At 38.4% G+C, this 18,906-nt stretch overlaps 1 protein-coding gene across 2 annotated transcripts in view; it reads left to right on the top strand.

Annotated features, from left to right (window-relative positions):
- The window catches only part of CLSTN3 (calsyntenin 3), a 41,129-nt gene extending 22,815 nt beyond the window's left edge, over window positions 1-18,314 (top strand). Inside the window, exons 10-18 of one of the 2 annotated variants that reach the window (XM_026713317.2) lie at window positions 148-204; window positions 678-835; window positions 1,016-1,164; window positions 2,948-3,174; window positions 4,404-4,574; window positions 7,237-7,382; window positions 7,492-7,627; window positions 17,009-17,226; window positions 17,309-18,314. In XM_026713317.2, coding sequence (XP_026569102.1) covers window positions 148-204; window positions 678-835; window positions 1,016-1,164; window positions 2,948-3,174; window positions 4,404-4,574; window positions 7,237-7,382; window positions 7,492-7,627; window positions 17,009-17,226; window positions 17,309-17,476 — 1,430 coding nt within the window. In that variant the 3' untranslated portion in view covers window positions 17,477-18,314. The remainder of the gene's footprint in view (window positions 1-147; window positions 205-677; window positions 836-1,015; window positions 1,165-2,947; window positions 3,175-4,403; window positions 4,575-7,236; window positions 7,383-7,491; window positions 7,628-17,008; window positions 17,227-17,308) is intronic. The other variant, XM_026713318.2, reaches the window with a different exon arrangement.
- The last annotated feature ends 592 nt before the right edge of the window (window positions 18,315-18,906 follow it).

Here is an 18,906-nt window from a genome sequence, read left to right as displayed (position 1 = left end):
GTGGTCTAGAAGCAGCAAGCTCATTTCTCAGATCTCAGGTGTTTAGTTAGCTTCTGATTTAGTAATAATCTAAGCCTTCCTTGGTCACAGACAATCCCCACAGGATGACTCTCATTCAATGTTTTGATTTTGTTTTTCCTTGCGCAGAGGAGAGAAACAAGGAAAAAATAAAAGGGAATGAGAACTCCACTGATTTGGGACAAGGTACACGACATTCCTTGTGCCACCAAGCATGGCTCTCATCGTTGTTCATGCATGAGATTTCCCTTCCCCACAATCTTTTCCTTCCCTTCACATCTGGGAAGAAAGTCTTGGCACCATGATAACCTAGCAGTGTAGCAGCTTCTGGATAGGATGGTGGTTTTTGCAACTTGTGAGAGGGACTGAAGCTGAGACAGAACACAGTTAAATTTTTCACCGAACCTGAGCTATGGTTGGTGTTAAGAGGTGGGATAGCTTTGGGGAAATGAAAGCACCAAAAGAAAACTGGCTCTGCGCAATATGCCACCCTCCATCTTCTATGGGGCAGTTGCTCTGCTTCTCATCTGGCTGCATATCCAAGACTCTGTCCCTCCCTCTCACTCTCGCTCTTCCCATGCTTCCTCCTTTTCTCTTCTCTTTTCTCCTGTCTCTTCACCTGTCTCTCACACCACCCCTCCTCCTGTATCCTCCTTTAGGAGACTCTCTGCCGATTCATCACTTCTTCCATGGTTATCTGGCTGGCTTCACTATTCGCCCTGGCAGCCTTGAGAGCCGGGAGGTGATAGAGTGTCTCTATGCCTGTCGTGAAGGGCTGGACTACAGCGACTTTGACAGCCTTGGCAAAGGGATGAAGGTATACCTTCCCCTGCCTTCTGGTGGCATGATCTTCCTTCCTGCCCTGTTAGCACCTTGGCTTGGCTTCCCAGATCGTGCCTGCTCCTGCCCACCGGAGAGTCTCCTCATGTCTCTTGACGACAGCCCTTAAGACTTCCAGCAAAGCTGCCTCACATCCACCTTCCTCTTCTCCCCACAGGTGCATGTCAACCCTTCTCAGTCCCTTCTTGTTTTGGAGGGGGATGATGTAGAAACTTTCAACCGGGCAATTCAGCATGTGGCCTATATGAATTCTCTTCGCTTTGCTACTCCTGGAGTCCGGCCTCTCAAACTGACCACCGCTGTCAAGTAAGTAGGACCACTGAAGCTGTGCAACAGCCTCCCGGCAGCTGTAACTCTTGTTTATATTTCAGAGCCGGTGCTGTTCTGTCACCCCAATTGTCAGTTTACTTCTTTGCTTTCAATGTGCATGTGCTTTAAAGAGGCAGCTGGGACTTTGAGGAAAATGGGGGTGTGGGGGGAAAAGATGGAGGCAAAGGGAAAACAAATCTTTTGATAATGATTTCTTTATGGAAGGTGAAAAAATTATGCAGTAGCAGGAGAAACCGTGTGAGGTTCACAGTCTTTCACAACTGATCATTTGTCCTTAGAACGATCATTTGTTCTTAGCCTGTGAAAAATATGAGGTCTGTATTCCCCCTACTTTAGATAGCTGCCAGTGTTATGCCAGGATAATGAGATACTGGGAATCAATTTGTTTTCAGTCCAAAGCCTCTGGAGGACTCAGTGGGGGATCAGATGATGGGACCGAACGCCCCCTCTCTCTGTCTTATTTTCTTGAGGGTTGGTAAGATTTGAATTGGGAAAATAAGTTAAAAACTAGGGGGTCTTTCTCTGGCCTAGATCCTAACCCTAAAACCGTTGTTTTGAACAGCCACTTGGAGTTAAAAGATGACAGCCAACAATCTAAATTTAGCTGTTGAGTTTATGGTACAAATGAGAATGAAATCAAGACTGTGTTTATGTGTGTTTCCTTATTTGTATTTTACTCACTACATTGTATTTGCTCCTGATTATTTTATTTGCATTTATTTATTGTTTGATTTTTATCCTGTCTTTGTTTTTATTTTATTTTATTTATTTTATTTATTTATTTGGTTTGATTTGATTTGATTTGTCAATAACTTACAAGATAATAGGTATAAGTATAAACATGAGTAAGAATACAGGAAATAGATACAAATAAATGGGGACAATAGGACAGGGACGGTAGGCACGATGGTGCACTTATGCACATAGGTTGAACTCTGAGTGACTGACTGGCCTAAAGTCACCCAAATGGCTTCCTGATTTCAAACTGGTTCTCTTGATTAGGAATGCAAAAAGGCTTTCTGGTGAATGTGTTGAATTTAAATTGAACAAGCAGAGGATAAGACAGACCGAAAAAAATATTCTCCTCCTCTGGCTGATAGATCTAGTTCTTAGGCAAATAATCTAAACAGGAAAGCAGAACTACCTTTCTACTGGAGAAGAATATGCGATGGTATCACAAACACAATTTTGTGATTCTTTTTGTCTACCAGATAGAATATGCAGCAACTAATGGCAATTGCCCTGGGACTGAACAGGACATTGTATTCTCAGTCATTGGCCAGAGAGCCAAGATTCTGTTGCTAAACTGTCAGAGAAAAGCACCAGCTCAGAACGATTAGCCCAGACCAAAGTAGATATAAATGCCTATTTATGTATAATCACTTCATTTTGCATTCCAGAAATCCTGATCTGCTTAGCCATCTGTATATAAAAATTGTTTAAAAAGCAGGAGAAAAGCAAATATTTAGTTAAATAAACCAGAAGCTTTAGCAGGCCAAACTGTGTGATCTACCTATTTGTGGTAGCTTCCCTTAGGCTGCTCTCTCTCTATATATTTTTATCTTTTAAAATGATTTTTTTTTAGTTTAATTTTTGTCAATGTTAAGTTCTATCAGCTGCCAAGGAGTATGCCAAGGCTGGGATACACTGTAGACTTCCTTTTAAAATAAACAGCTATACACCCAATTTAGATCGCATTCCCCTTGGCAGAGAAAGAGGCAAGGAAGACCTCATGGATTTTTTTTTGTTATCCTCTTAGGTGCTTTAGTGAAGAGTCGTGTGTCTCTATACCAGACGTGGAAGGCTACGTGGTTGTGCTTCAACCAGATGCTCCACAGATCTCACTGCGTGGAAGTTCCCACTTTGCCCGGCCTTCATCTGACTTTGAAGATGCGGAGGGAGTCCTCCTTTTCCCTGACCTCCAGATTTCTTGCTCCATTTCGCACCAGGTGGAAGCCAAGAAAGATGAGAGCTGGCATGGCACAGGTCAGTTGAAGGACGCGTCTTCTGACACAGGTGCTGTGGGACATGGCAGGGCAAGGAAGAACCAGGCATTGGAAGAGAAAACGATTTTGCTGAAAGCCCCCAAACTGTTTTGGCTTTGTAGGGGCCTAGGAATGTAGCAGTGGTAATAAGTAGCACAAAGGCTATGGAACGAATTGGAAGAAATGTTTTTGCTTCGGATGATGTTTTACTTAAAACAAACCTACCAGAAACTTAGCATAGCTATTTGAGGGCTCATTCATTTTAAATGGGCTTAACTCTGCGCAGCTGAAAATTAGGCTTCTAAATGTTAATGGTATGTCAGGGAGGTTTTCAGAACCACAAGATATAGCTTGGGGATGATGTTTTTGGATTGCTCGTGATTAATTTAGTGTAATGGTGGTTTGTCTAATAAACCATAGTTAACCAAACAGTAGTTTAATGAAATATATAAACTAAACCTACTTTCATTTCCTCTCAGAGGAAAAAGAAGGATGGAAACAGAAAATAGCAAAAGGCTATAAAGCACAATGAACTTATTATTAATTTTACCAATAGCAGAAGGAAAGTGAGGAGAGAGCCACAAGGCAACATTATGCAAGATATGAAATTAATACGTGCTTCAATTAAGAAAAAGAGAGGTGAGATAGGGGGAGTAGCAAAGAGAACACGGCAACAATAGGAAATCTTTTGAGTGATCCCGTCATGTTAAAACAAAGAAGCATGTTTTACTTTAAAACTTTTAAAATGATATATTGATACGTTAATAGCCAGACTTCCCAAAACATGTAAGAATGCTTACTGTTTATATAGTGCATTTTACAATTGTTATGACAGTGATGCTCACGATATGATGATGACCATGTAAAGAGAAAATTAAAATTTTGAAACAATGGCTTCCATAAAACCAGCCATTGTTTGCCTGCAGTGGTTTAGTTAATTCTATTACCTTGGTTAAGTTCAGAAGTGGCATATTTTGCTTGTTCTGCTTGTTAACCTGCAGGAAAGCAGCTAATTATTGTCTTGAAATTAAAAATTGATTGTGTTCTCATTAGAGCTATTATTTTGATACTTAAAATATTTTATCTTGCCCAAAATATGATTTGCCTGGGCTTCCGGTGCAAATTGTACACACATCCCAGCTTTTTATAAAGTTAATGATTTTTTGTTAACCTTCATATGACAATTACATATTTTTATTATTTTTTCCTCATAATTTTTCTTCCTGGCAGTGGCAGATACACGAATGTCAGATGAGATTGTTCACAACCTCGATGGTTGTGAGATCTCCCTGATTGGAGAAGAACTGGATCCTGAACGCGAATATCTGCTCTTGGATGGAGCCTCCCTCCAGCAACGAGGTCTGGAGCTCATGAATACTTCAGCCTACCTCACTGTCACAGGTATGCATCACCTGAACAGTCCTTTTTCTTCTGGCATTATTCACCTCCTTTGTGTCAACAGCCTGAAATGCTCAATAAGTCTCTAAAGACACTTGAAACTCTTGTTCTGTCAATTAGCAACTGTTGCATATACATGATCAAACGTGATCAAGCAACAATGGTAGCATATATCCTTGTTTTAAAGTCCTATCTGTCCCAGTCCTCTCTAGACCAGTGTTTCTCAGTTTTGGCATATTTAAGATGTTTCGCTTTCAACCTCCAGAATTCCCCAGCCAGCATGCCACTCAAGAACATGCAGACTGGAAATTCTGGGAATTGAAATCCACACATCTTAAAGTTGTCAAAATTCAGAAACACTGATCTAGACAAAGCGATATTAGATAATATATTGTATCATGTCACATATCATATTTCATATTGATGGGGTATGTGTAAAAAGCCCCCCCCCACCCTAATCTTATTTTCTCCTTAGCTTAGCTCCAATACAATAATGGTTTGGAAACAAAGCATTAAGAGCAATTCTATTTTAGGGTGGTAGGCAATGGGAAAGAGGTAACCAAATCCATTATATTCCAAATGCCACCACAACAGAGGTGGTATTCAGCATGTTCTGACCAGTTCTGGAGAACCGGTAGAGGAAATTTTGAGTAGTTAGGAATACCACCTCTGACTGGCCATGCCGCCATCTATTCTCTGCCTCCTGAGTCCCAGCTGATTGGCTGGGTCTTCTTTTGTTGCCCTGCACAGGAGAACAGAGCTAGAAAGCAGATTAGTGGGGTAGGGAGAGAATGGGGATTTTACAGTATACTTCCCCTGGAATGGGGTGAGAATAGAGATTTTGCAGTATCCTTCCCCTGCCATGCCCACTAAGCCACACCCACAGAACTGGTAGTAAAAAAAATTTGAATCCCACCACTGCACCATAACTACCCTTTATTTTATATTAATAGTTTTATCTTAATGTTCTGTATGGCAATGGTAGAGAGTGGAACTTTGGCACTGTATGTATAACTCACATGACAGAGAATGTCAGATAGGGGGTACAGTCAGAGTACTCCAATGTTAGAGGCTTCAATGTTCTCAAAGCTCTACTAACAAAGGACTACCAGGATAAAAGTATGAGGGAAGTGTTCATTTCTTATCCTTCTCCTTGAGACATTCAGATTTCTTCCTAAGTGCCTTATGTTTTGCAAAGCATACTAGGCATTCTGTGGAGCAATTTGTGAAAAGTTTATTATTAATGCTCTCCTGCTGCTGATTATGTTCTACCAGGAATAAGTAAAAATAATCATAGCTGGTGGACACCCCTATGAGCATTTCTCTTCACATTTATAGACCAGATTGGTTATATGCCAAGAGACTGGGGAATGGCAATTATTGTACCGATCTATAAAAAGGGCAATAAAAATGATCCGTATAACGAAAGATCCATAAGTCTATTGAGTGTTGTTAGCAAGTTATATGCTGGGCACCTAAACTATAAATCTCAAGACTGGATAATCACAGAGGGCATAATTAAAGACGGGCTGGATTCAGGGAAGGGAGATGAACAATTGATCCTATTTTGATGCTTTATCCCTTTGTACAAAAATAAACATCTAACAAAAAAATCTTCCCTTTTCAACTTTAAACAAGACTTTGATCCAATATCCAGAAATACCCTCTGGGAAAAATGAAAAAGTACCATTAGATGCTTCCTCTACCTCATACAAAAATGATATCCCAACTCGTCCTTAAAAGTGAGGTGTATACCCCAAGGGACTTTATCTGGTTCAGTAAGTTAAGAAAAAAAAGAGAGCTATTGCAGCAACATTGAAGTACTGCAGGCAAAATCATCTGATCCTCAATTTTGACACCTCAAAAACCCTCGTTATTATCAATGCAGTTTCTCTTTCTCTGTCTTCGTGTTTCTCCAGGTGGCTAAATACAGTTGCTTTGCTTATTGGCTTGTCTATTAGACTGATTTCTGAGCTGGCATCCATGCCTGCAGGGCTTTTTCTCGCTTCCGGATTCATTTCAGTTTCCTGATTGGAAGTTTTTCAGTTGCTTCCAGAATATTAAATTGCCTCCCTCCCCCACTCCCCATACAGTACCAAAAAGTCACAATTAACTCAAAACAGTAATAAAATTGGTCTTGGAGACAAATGGAGCACTGAGGCGGGGGGAGCATTAGAAGGATGAGTTTGGGTGGCCTCATGTGCAACTTGTGAGAAAGTTATGTGATGGGATAAATAATAGTTGTAAATTGGCTGCATAGAACATTTCCTGCTGCATGTGGGTGAGGTAAATAGTCTAGATTTTTCTGCCTTGGGAAATATGAGCACAGGGGGGAATGGAAAAGCAGTGGCAAAGTTAAATAGGCATTATGTCTTTTATAGTATTTCACACCAGGCATTTTCTTCATTTGTAAATTAAGTTTAGTTTCCCTTCTAATCTCTTTCCCTCCTCTCATCTCAGCTCCCCATCTCATCTCATCCATCCCTTCCCTCCCCTTCCTTTCCAATCCCATCATATGATATTATATCACATTCCTAGGCAGTTTATAAATTTAATATACAGTAACATATAATAACATCTCACGAAACACAGAGCAGAAAAATAGCCAAATCTGAACCTGGTCTACTTGCCATCTTTTTTCTCGATGTCCTTTTCCCACATGTAGGGGTGGAGAGCATAGCTGTGTATGAGGAAATCCTCCACCAAATCTCCTATTGTATCCGCCATGGTGCAGCCCTTTATGAAAGAAAGTTTCGTCTTTCTTGCACTGAGATGAATGGGCGTTACTCCAGCAATGAGTTTACTGTTGAGGTAAGTTTCACAAGTGAGTATGTGATACTCAAAAGTCTCTCATGAATTAGCTGAAGCAGAACCAGTTGGAATATAAAGTAATTTGAACATAGTTAATTTCCCTCTACAGGTGAATGTCCTCCACAATATGAATCGAGGCGCTCATCCCAACCACATTATGAGTGGCCAGCAGTTCACACATCGAGGCCACCATCTTCCTCCAGAGCTTTCTGGGCACAGTCTGGCTAATGTCCACCGTAATTCCAGTATGTACCAGTTAATATACAAAATACAGACTATGAAATGGTAACAAGAGAAAGCAGGTTAGCAGATACAATTTTAGGGCCTGAACAAAGGAGACACAGCAGATCTGAAATGGACTCCTCCATATAATTTTATTCAGAGCAATTATAGTAAAGGAGAGGGAACCTTAGGAGCAGTGGTGGGATTCAAAATGTTTTACTACCAGTTCTGTGGTGCAGCCACTCCCGCCACCCGTTTTTGGGCCTTCTGGGCCTCAGAGGAGCCTCGGGGGGTGTGTGTTTTTGCTCCCAGAAGGCTCCTCTGGGGCTCAGGAAGGCAAAAAAAATGTCCGTCCGTTTTTTGCCTTCCTGGGCCTCAGCAAGAGGAATGCCGGCACAGTTGATCGTATGAACAGCTGATTGTCAGGAGGGGGAAAAAAAGAAAAAAATACCTTAAGGGACGAGCATCAGGTGGGCGGACTGAGTGAGCATCGGGCGGGGCAAGCGAGCCAGTGGTGACTGGGTGACTGGGTCGGGGGCATGGACAGCCAGAACTTACTACCGGTTCGGTGACCCACACCAAATCCTTACTACCGGTTCACCTGATGCGGTGCAAACCGGCTGAATACCACCACTGCTTAGGAGGTATGTAAATTGAGAAATAATCCTTCAAGAGAGTCTTACATTCATCAAGGAATAAATTAAGCCCAATGTAGAGGTAAAATAAGACCACTTGCCCAGATTTCAATTATTGCATTCAGAATGTGTTTGAGCAAAACTGCATTCCTGTGATTTCATCTTTGGTCCTGGGGATTGGAGAGCTTTTGCCATAAAGCATTTGTTGTTTTAATAGCATGATAGTCACTTAAATGATTATCAAAATTATCTTTTTTGCAGTTCTTATTTAGTAGCTTAATAACTTCATAACCTTGAGGCTGAACTGTCATGAGAAGTATAGAACCCAATGCCCAGGAGAAAGAACCATGTTTATTGCATTGATAGATCGTTCCTTACAAGAAAGAGGGACACCCCCACACACACACCAAACAACGAGAAAGTGAAGATTTTTATAGAAAGGGAAGGAAAATCCAATTTGCTGGACAATTTAAGGAAAACTTAAAAAAAAAATATTGGTTTTTAAAACAAACATAAACAAACAAAACATAAAAACATCAAATCATCTTCCATATATGTACATACAGTGTGCCGGTTGGTTTACAAATTGTTTTGTGCTTCCATTTCATAGTCTTCAATTATAATTACATTGTATATAATCTCGTATTTTCAATCAATATATAAAATACCTTAATATCATTATTAATCAATCATTTGACTATACTTTTATTCATTCATGTTTTCCAAAATGATCATATTTTACTTAATTTGTTTTATGACAATTCGTATTATCATCCCAGATCTATCCTAGAATCATTTTGTAGATATAATAAGAAAAAAATACATCTTTATATATTTATTATTTTCTAAAAGTCTACCTATTTCATTACTATATTTTATTGTCTAACCATTTGTGGAATAGATCCCAAATTTTATAAAATTGTTTATCATCTTGTTCTCTAATTTCAAATGTCAATCTACTCATTTCAGCACATTCCAATATTTTCTTAATGATTTCCTCCTGTGATGGTATTTTCTCATTTTTCCAGTTTTTAGCAAATACAGTCCTAGCCGCAGTTAATACATTTACAATCAGGTATTTCAAGTCTTTACTATATATTTCAGGTAAAATTCCCAATAAAAATATTTCTGGTTTCAAATCTATATGCTTTTTTGTCATTTTTTCTAACCACGTGTGGATTTTAGTCCAGTATTTTTTAGCATCCACACAAGTCCACCACATATGGTAATATGAGCCAGGTATCTGATGACATTTCCAACATTTTTTGGATTTATTCTTGAACATTCTTGCTATTCTTGTCAAGGGAAAGTGCCACCTGTAAAACATCTTATACAAATTTTCTTTATATGCTGTTGACATTGTCATTTTATAATTTTGAGACCACAATTTTTGCCATTTCTTTAGATCAATCCCATATCCAAAATTCTTCCCCCAAGCAATCATAGTTTCTTTGACTTGTTCTTCTAGTTTAATTTCTAATAAATATCCATACAATTTTTTAATCACCTTTTCATCAGTACCTGTCAAAATCTTATCTATGTCAGTCAGTTTTTCATAGAAACCTTCTCTTTTAGAATCTTTATCAAAACTTGAATGTATTTGCGCATATGAAAATCAATTCATCTTTATACCTTGTTCCTCTAGTTTTTGTATAGATTTAAGTTCACCCTTTTCATTCTATATTTTACCATATCTAACTGTTTGTTCCTTTTTGTATATTATAGGATAAGAAAATGCTTCAATAGTTGATAGCCAGACTGGAATTTTCAAATAACATTGTCTTTTAATCTTCTCCCAATTGAACCACAGAGACTCCTGTATATAATGTCTTCTAAAGTACCACTGTGTTTTAGTTCCTTTATACCATAAAAAAGCATGCCACCCCAACAACAGGTCATGTCCTTCTAATGTCAACAATCTAGTATTTCTTAATGTTATCCATTCCTTAACCCACATCAAATTTGTAGCTTGGTAATACAACTCCCAATTAGGCAAACCAAATCCTCCTCTAATTCTAGCATCTTGCAAAAGTTTTAACTTTATTCTCGCTTTCTTACCTTGCCATATATATTTCAACACAATTTTATTTAAATCTTCAAAGTAGTCTTTTCCAAGCCTAATTGGAATTGTTTGAAACAAATATAAAATTCTGGGTAATATATTCATCTTGATTGTTGATATTCTTCCTATTAATGACAGTTATAAATTTTCCCATTTCACCAAATCTAGCGCTATCTGCTGTTTAAGTTTGATATAATTATTCTCTTTTACTGTACTGCATCTTGCTGTCAAGTGTATCCCCAAGTATTTGATCTTATTCGTGACCTGAATTTTCAATAGGTCTGCCAATTCTTCCTTTTGTCTTGATAACATATTCTTTGTCAAGATCTTTGTCTTATCTTTATTTATTTTCAAACCAGCCACCTTTCCATATGTCTCTATCTTTTCTATCAATTTTGATGCTGTTTCTAGTGGGTCTTCTAAAATAAAAACCAGATCATCTGCAAATGCTTGCAACTTAAATTCTTCCTTTTTAATTTTCATCCCTTTTATATTCTTTTCATCTCTAATATTTCTGTTTAGCACTTCCAAAGTTAACACAAACAAGAAAGGTGATAGAGGGCACCCTAGTCTTGTTACTTTTCTTATATCGATAGATTCTGTCAGTTCTCCCTCTATCATTACCTTTGCTGTCTGCTTATGATATATAGCTTCTATTGCCTGAATAAATTTTCTAGCAAAGCCCATCTGTTCCAGCAGTAATAACATGAATTGCCAATTCACATTATCAAATGCCTTCTGTGCATCTAGAAATATCAAAGCCATTTGTTTTTTGGGATGTGTCTCGTAGTATTCCAAAGTGTCCAAGATTACTCTCATATTGTCTTTGATTTGTCTCTTTGGCAGAAATCCATTTTGGTCAGGATGGATAAAATTATTTAAATATTTTTTAAGTCTTTCTGCCAATATTGAAGAAAAGATTTAATGATCTGCGTTTAGTAGGGAGATAGGTCTATAATTCTTGATTTGTAATGGATCGGTGTCCTCTTTTGGAACAAGTGTGGTATAAGCTTCTGACCATGATTTAGGTATCCTCTTCTTTAACATAACTCCATTCATAACTTCTAGCAATGGAAAATTCAATGATTCTTGTAATGTTTTGTAAAATTCTGCTGGAAGTCCATCTGGGCCTGGTGCCTTTCCATTATTTTGTTTCTTAAGTGCTTCAGTTAACTCCGTCATCGTTATATTGCTTTCTAACACTGTTTTAATCTCTTTAGGTATCTGGGGTAAATTAGCATTCTGTAAATGCTGTTTAACTCTTTCCTCATCAATATTCTCTTGGGTGTATAGTTTCCCATAAAAATCTCGAATAATTTCCTTCTTCTCTTTACTACCATAGCAAACTTGGCCTTGGTCATCTATTAATCGCAATATTTTCCTTGATTCTTTCTCCTTTCTCAATTTATATGCTAACCATCTACCTGGTTTATTTGCATCTTCAAAATAGTTCTGTTTGGCACGTCTAATTTTTTGTGCTAATTCTTCTTTTTCTATTAGACCCATTTTATGTTTGGTTATATCCATTTTTAACTTAATGTCCTTTCTCTGTGGCATTTTCTGTAGCTCTTTTTCAAGTCCTTTATACTCATCTTCTAATGCCTTAGAGGCTAATCTTTTCATGGTATTTCTTTTCCTTGTATAGTCTATTATCAAGCCTCTGGCATATGCCTTCATTGTATCCCATACATTCTGGATTGATGTATCTTCTTTTTTGTTTTCTCCAAAGAAAAAGGCCAATTCTTTCTCCATCCACTGTGTGAAGTCTTTTTCCTTTAAAATAGTATTATTTAACGTCCATCTAGATCTTCTTCTTTGTCCTTTCCATTTAATTGTCATTGGATTGTGATCTGCCCAAGTACTTGTTTCAATATTTATTTCTTGAATATTAGTTAACAATTCTGTTAACATCCATATCATATCTATTCTGGACCATGATAAGTGTCTATTTGAGTAGAAGGTGTATTGTTTAGTTTTAGCATTTCTTTCTCTCCGTGTATCTTTTAAGTTTATTTCATCTACCATTTTAAAAAAAGATTTAGGGAGAGTCTTTCTATTTTGCTTTATTGTTTTCTGTGGTTTGTAGTCCAGTTTATTGTCTACAATTCCATTAAAATCTCCCATCATAACTATATTAACATAGTCCAGTTCAACTATTTTCATATGTAATTTTTTATAGAATTCTTCTTGTTTGTCATTCGGGGCATAGATTGCAATCAGGAGTATTTTTGTATTATTGTCCATTATTTCCACCATTAATATTCTTCTGTCGTCATCAGTATAAATCAATTTCGCTGAAATGGTCTCTTTAATATATAAAACCACTCTCTTTTCTTACATTGTGTCAAGGAAGTGAATATTTTCCCTAATTTTGGCTGTATCAACAATTGTTCATATTGTTTTTTAATATGTACTTCTTGTGGGCAGATTATATCAAATTTTAATTTCTCTAATTTATGAAAGATCTTCCTTCTTTTAACGGCTGAGTTAAGTCCATTTATATTAATTGTAATCAATTTTTTCTCTTCCATGGTTATATTTTGTAATTAGGTTTGACAGCTCTCGTGGATCTTGGTTCACGTTGTTCTTTGGCTTCCTCCTTTCCACCTACTGCACATTCTTCTTTTTCAGTCATCATTGGGGAATCCTCTTGAAATTCAATTAGTGAAATTTCTTTTTCTGCCTCTTCCTCCCCTCTGAAAAATTCTGTGTAAAATGATTCAGCTTTCTCAATTGAGTCAATTTTATATCTCTCTTCTTGCCATGTAAACATTAAACCTTCTGGAATCAGCCATCTATAATTCACCTCTTTTTAAAGTAACAATTTGCTCAAGAATCAGTATTCTCTTCTCATCTCTCTCACTCTTCTGGGTACTTGTTTCAAGATCACAATCTCCTTATCTTTGTATTTCAATGTTTTCTCTCTTGCCACTTGCAATATTTGTGTTTTAATGGCTTTCTTTGTAAATCTGATGTGAACTTCTCTTGGTAAGCTATTTCTCATCGCATATCTTGTGAAGACTCGTTAAACCTCATCTATTCCATCCATCATCATCTCTTCAGTTATTTCCAAAGCTTCCTGCCAATATTTCTATCATTGTCTCATCTAGATTTTGTCCTTTTTCTTCCTCTATGTTTTGGAATCTAAGATAAAATTCTGATCTGTCCATCTCCCATCTCAGCATACCACTTTTATCTTGTTCAACCACAGTTAATCTGTTATCAATGTCTCCAATCTTCTTGTCTCTTTGTTTATCTTCTTCTTCAATTTTTTGGAGTGTCTCATCATACTTCATCATCATTTGTTGGATGTTCTCCACTTTTTCATCAGTTTTCCCTGTTCTTTGTTCAATGTTCTCTGTTCTTTGTTCAATGTTCTCTATTCTCTATTCTCTATTCTCTTTTCAATATTCTCTTGTTTGAATATTTTGAATTCCTTGCATAATCATCTGCAGAGTCACTTTTTCTTGTTCTTTTTCTTGCCTTAATATTGTCTGTATTGAACGTTGGCCTCCAGATGGTGAAGAGGAAGAAGTGGAAGTTGAAGAACCAGGAGCTGTTAATTTCCTACTCATTTTGAGGAGTTCAAGATCTTCAGGTTCTTCTAGACCTTAATCCAGTTGTAAAATAACCAATTGCAGTTCCAAATAAAAATAGTAGGAAAAAAGTAGGAGAATAGTAAGAAAAGAGAAGCCATAGTAATAATAATAGAAAAAGAAGAAAAAAATTCTTCAGGTTCTAGTATACCTTAATCCAATCGATTGGTTAGATGACAGTACAAATTCAAAAATGATGGAAAAGACCATAAACACACCATGAACACACACAAAAAAGAAAAAGTTGTAAAATCCTAAAAAAGGCGAAAAAGTAAAGAAAAAGGCTAAAAAAAGAAAGGAAAAATTCTTCAGGTTCTTCAACACCTTAATCCAATTAAGAGGTCTCAAATATAAAAGTATGCATAAAAATAAACCAAAGAAAAAAGAAAAAAAAACAATATGGAAGGTAGATGGAAAGACAAAAATACCAAAAAGGGATAGAGAAGAAAAAGGCTACTCCCTTAAAAAGAAAAGGAAGGAAAACATTAATACTAAAGCTTTTCCTTTAAAATAAAAAGCAGACATAGAAATTTAACTTCCAAAGACAAGAAAAAAAAAAACAAAGACAAATTCCAGAGAGCCAAAACTCCAAACAGCTATTGCAAAAAAAACCCTAAACTGATGAGGAGGGGTAGCACAGCTTAAAAAGAATAAAAAGAGTACACTGCAGTTTGTTTAATTATCCAAGGCTCTTGCTATAACTCTCTTCTCCAGAGACTTATCACCTTTTCTTTTCCTAAGCTTCAACACCAGACTCCAGCTGTTGATAGAAACCCAGAAGAGCACCTGTAATAATACTCTCCCGTGCTCTTCCCTCTATCTTATCAAACAGGCAATGTCCTTGAAAAGAAGTCTCAGTTCTTTCGCAGCTTTGTCTGGTCAAAAGAAAAATAGAATATTTCCAAGCCTCTAGTTGGCAGTGTTACAAAGTTTCTTTAGCTTTCACTTTCCCCCTCCTTTTCCAAGTAAAATATAATAAGAATTAATTAAAAAAGAAAAAGATATTTAAAAAATAACTAAAAGGGAGTCTCTGGCTTAGAATATTATAAAATCAAAAAGGAGAGAAGGAGAATATATAAAAAGAAGAAAAAAAAACCAGTCCAGTTTCAAAATATAAGATCATGTGTAGAAAATCCAGCAATGAGAAAAAAAATATTACTTTGACATTCCTGTTTAAAATCACCGCTTAATCATTTCTGTCAAAACTTTTACAGATTCTTTCTTTCCCTTAGGGTGTCCTTTCAAGTCTTAAAATAAAGAAAAAGTTCTCACCAAACTGGCATACTCTCTCTTTCCGTTCTCTTTCGTTTTGGAGCTGTCCCAACTTCAGCAGCTTTAATGGCTGCCTCTTTGCCGCTGGCAAAAAGAGCTTCTCCTGGATCTAGCAGGGACTTTGCAGTTCCCTGGGATCGACAGGATGCGCTCTTTACATTGACCGTCTCTTCGGGACGGTTTAGATCCACTTGGACCATCCAGGAGCAAAGATTTCGGCTGCGATCTCAGATCTCCAAGATCGCATGCTGTATCATCGCGACGCCAGCTCCACCCCCTCTAATTTAAGGAAAACTTAAGGTTCTTTTCTCTGTCCCTGGGATTATTTCTGTTATTGGGCAAAACTGCCCTTTCAGGAGAAGCAGAAGGGTTGGGACACAGGATGAAGAGGGGGAGTGTTGAGGTCATCAGGCTGACTATGAGTGGGATATTGGAATTGCTTTACTTGAGCTGTCCTTGGACTCATGGCTCATGTTCTTTGGCTATTTGGGCTTGCAGGGGGATCAGTTTGGGTCTGATAGAATTTAGCAAAGAAAGGGACTCAGATTGACCCTGGTCATGTCTGCAAGATAGGGAGCTAAAAAGCGTTTATTTTTATGCCATTGGGTCAGTTTTTGCTTGTGGCCGCCTGGGCTAGTCCCTGCAGTTTTCTTGGCAAGGGTTTTTGGAAATGGTCTGCCATTGTTTCCTTCCTAAGGCTGCGAGGGAGCGTGAAGTTCAGCCAGCAGGCTTCATAACTCAGGTGGGTCTAGAACTCACTGGTTAGTAGCCTGGCACTTTAACCACTAAACCAAACTCTTTTATTTGCTACATTTATTTTCTCCATTACAGAATTACTGTAGCACTTCCTGTCACTGTCTCTTCATAACCTGGCTTTTGTAAACCTGGGTGAAGATAAATGCTTGGAAGAATGAAGGCAACTGGATTCTGTGTGGGTGGTTTGGCCTCAAATGTTCCTCTGGGTTCCTCTTTTAAGTAAAATGGAGAGAAGGAAAATGGATTCCCTCCCTTTGCTCGCTATTTTTTCCACAGCTGCTTAACAGGCACAGAGAGCAGGGCAAATGCTCAGTGGTTAAGATGCTGGGCTCATCAGCTGGAAAGCAGGCAGTCCAGGTTCGAGACCTGAATTATGCAAAGGGGTGAACTCCCACCCCCACCCTTGCCCACCTAGCAGTTCAAAAGCATGCAAATGCGAGTAGATAAATAGGTACCACTCAGAGGTGATATTCAGCAGGTTCTGACCAGTTCTGGAGAACTGGTAGCAGAAATTTTGAGTAGTTCAGAGAACCGGCAAATACCACCTCTGACTAGAGATTTTACAGTATCCTTCCCCTGCCACATCCACCAAGGCACACCCACAGAACCGGTAGTAAAATAATTTGAAACCCACCACTGGTATCACTTCGGTGAGAAGGTAATAGTGCTCCGTGACATCATTTTAGCTACATGACCACAGAAATGTCTTCAGTGCTGGCTCAGTGGCCCTTGAAATAGAGGAGAGCACGCGCTAGTCAACTGGCAGAGTAAAATCTGCAGGGACTCCTTTACCTTTTACTTTTTACAGGCAACTGCTTTTCCGCACCTGCACAGGCAACTGTACCATCTTGACAGGTTTTAAACAGTTCTACTGCTATTTCAATTTTTGTTAGTAGTATTTTCCACTTACCCTTGCTTTCCAACTGACTGTAATATAGTGATCAAGACTTTGTACCAACCATCGATTTGTTGTTTATATAAAAGTTGTTTATGCCTTTGATATGATCCACCCCCTCAAAAGTGCCCACCAAACATTATTTCCCCAACCGATTTGGGCTCTCTCTTCTCTTCTCTATTCTGCAGTGGTTCCCAGTGCTGCCACTATAATCATTGTGGTGTGCGTGGGCTTCCTGGCACTGATGGTAATCCTAGGGGTGCTGCGCATCCATTCCTTGCACAGGCGAGGGAGTGAACGGGAGGGCACTGGGGAGCCTGCAGGAAGCCAAGGGAGTGCCAGGCTCAAGGAGAACGAGATGTTCTGGGATGACTCTGCTCTCACCATTATCGTCAATCCCATGGAGGTAAGTGAAGGAAGGGATGGACGGGTGGGAAGAGGGCCCTGTTTTAACTTGGATCAGGCCCTGCATCCTTTCTCTTCCGCAGTCATACCAGAGTTGCCAGGAGAGAGTAGCAGAGGCCAATGAATCCAAAGCCAGGGAAGCCGCTGAAGAGGAAGACAGCAGCGATTCTGAATCACCAGACAGTCTAGCCAGCAATGCCATCGATGAGCGGCGCATTGTGGGCAAGCACGATGCCTCTTGTCGCTACTAGAGGGGTGTAATGGAAGGGGTAAAAGTGGACCACCACCAAAAGGTCGTGCTTACATTTAATAATTGGGGATATGGCCTGTTTCTACACATTTTCTCTGTTTACATTTTACTCCCTCCCCTTCCTCCTGTTTTCTCCATTGTTTGCACAGTGGGCTGGCGAGGAGTTTTCGTGCATGAGGCAAAAGACGTAATTGGCATCTTCTCCCTCTAAATTACCATTGGGATCAATTTTCAAGGAAGTTCCTTAGCCAAAGCTCATTGAAACAATTGGGAACTCTGCGAGAGCATTACTGTATATTTTACCCTATGTTATTGGCCACTAATTTTGCTCTGGTTCTGCTCTGCCTCTTGAGTTTAGTGCTTCCCCGGGCCCAAAGCGTATCCATTTTAATCCTCGTTAAAAAGAATCAACCGGCAGGGCTCAGAAGAAAATCCCTTCTCTCTTCCAAGATTCCTAGTTCTTCTCGACTTGCAAGCTTTTTGCTTGGACTGGTGGGGCAGGGCCCCCTGACTCAATTCCCAGTTTCGGATTGCCACCACACTTGATCAGGATAAAATGAATTGGCATGCTATGTTAAGCAAAGCAGAGAGAAATGAGAAATAAGCAGGGAAGGACAACACAAGGGGTACATCAGAATTCCCAAAATACTATATATATATAATATTGTATATTTTTTCAATGTTGTTGTTTGAGATTCTTGTTTGATGCAAAGAAAAAAAAACCCTGCAGCTTGTGTCGCTTTGTAAAATTGTCAATAATATTTAAGCAAGTAAAGGAAATATTATATGGAAAAGGGAATGGAACACATTTTAAAATAAAAAAGGATTTTAAAAATGTCTACTCTTGGATTTTGGAGTCTCTTTCTTCAGAAACAAGGAGCTTTGTTGTCTTGCAAATGCTCTTACCTGGTGCAGCAAAAATAGGGCAAAGAGATATACATCAAGTCAGCAGTTTTGTTCATTGTTGACCACTTCAGAAGTCTCCTCCTCATTTATTTGTCAAGCAGAACAGTAGAATGTGCAGAGCTCAAGGCTTTTAGGGAAGCTGGATAAGATGACTTTGGTCAAAGATCTGGTAATCTATAGAAGTGTGTTTTACATGTGTATGTACGCATAGATAGTGTCAATGTATCTATGTCAGAAGTATATAGTTATATATTACGTATAATATATATATATATATATATATATATATATATATATATATATATATATATATATATATATACACATATATATACACACACACACACACCCTTCTAACATGAATGGATGGTGTGTCTCTTCCTCAATCCCATACTCAGTGGAGAGGGTGGTAGTGACATTCCAGCTTCAGAGTTTGGCTGCAAATCCAGTTATTTTTCTGTTTTCTTGAGTCTGGGATGTAATGTAGAGCTGGCCTATCTCAAGTTGTAATAGCAGCTTCCTCTT

The sequence above is a fragment of the Pseudonaja textilis genome, chromosome 2 (assembly GCF_049901715.1).
Source record: "Pseudonaja textilis isolate UNSWEBS1 chromosome 2, rPseTex1.2, whole genome shotgun sequence".
Lineage (NCBI taxonomy): Eukaryota > Metazoa > Chordata > Lepidosauria > Squamata > Elapidae > Pseudonaja > Pseudonaja textilis.
Note: the sequence above shows the minus strand (reverse complement) of the source record. Positions and strands in the feature narration are given on the sequence as shown.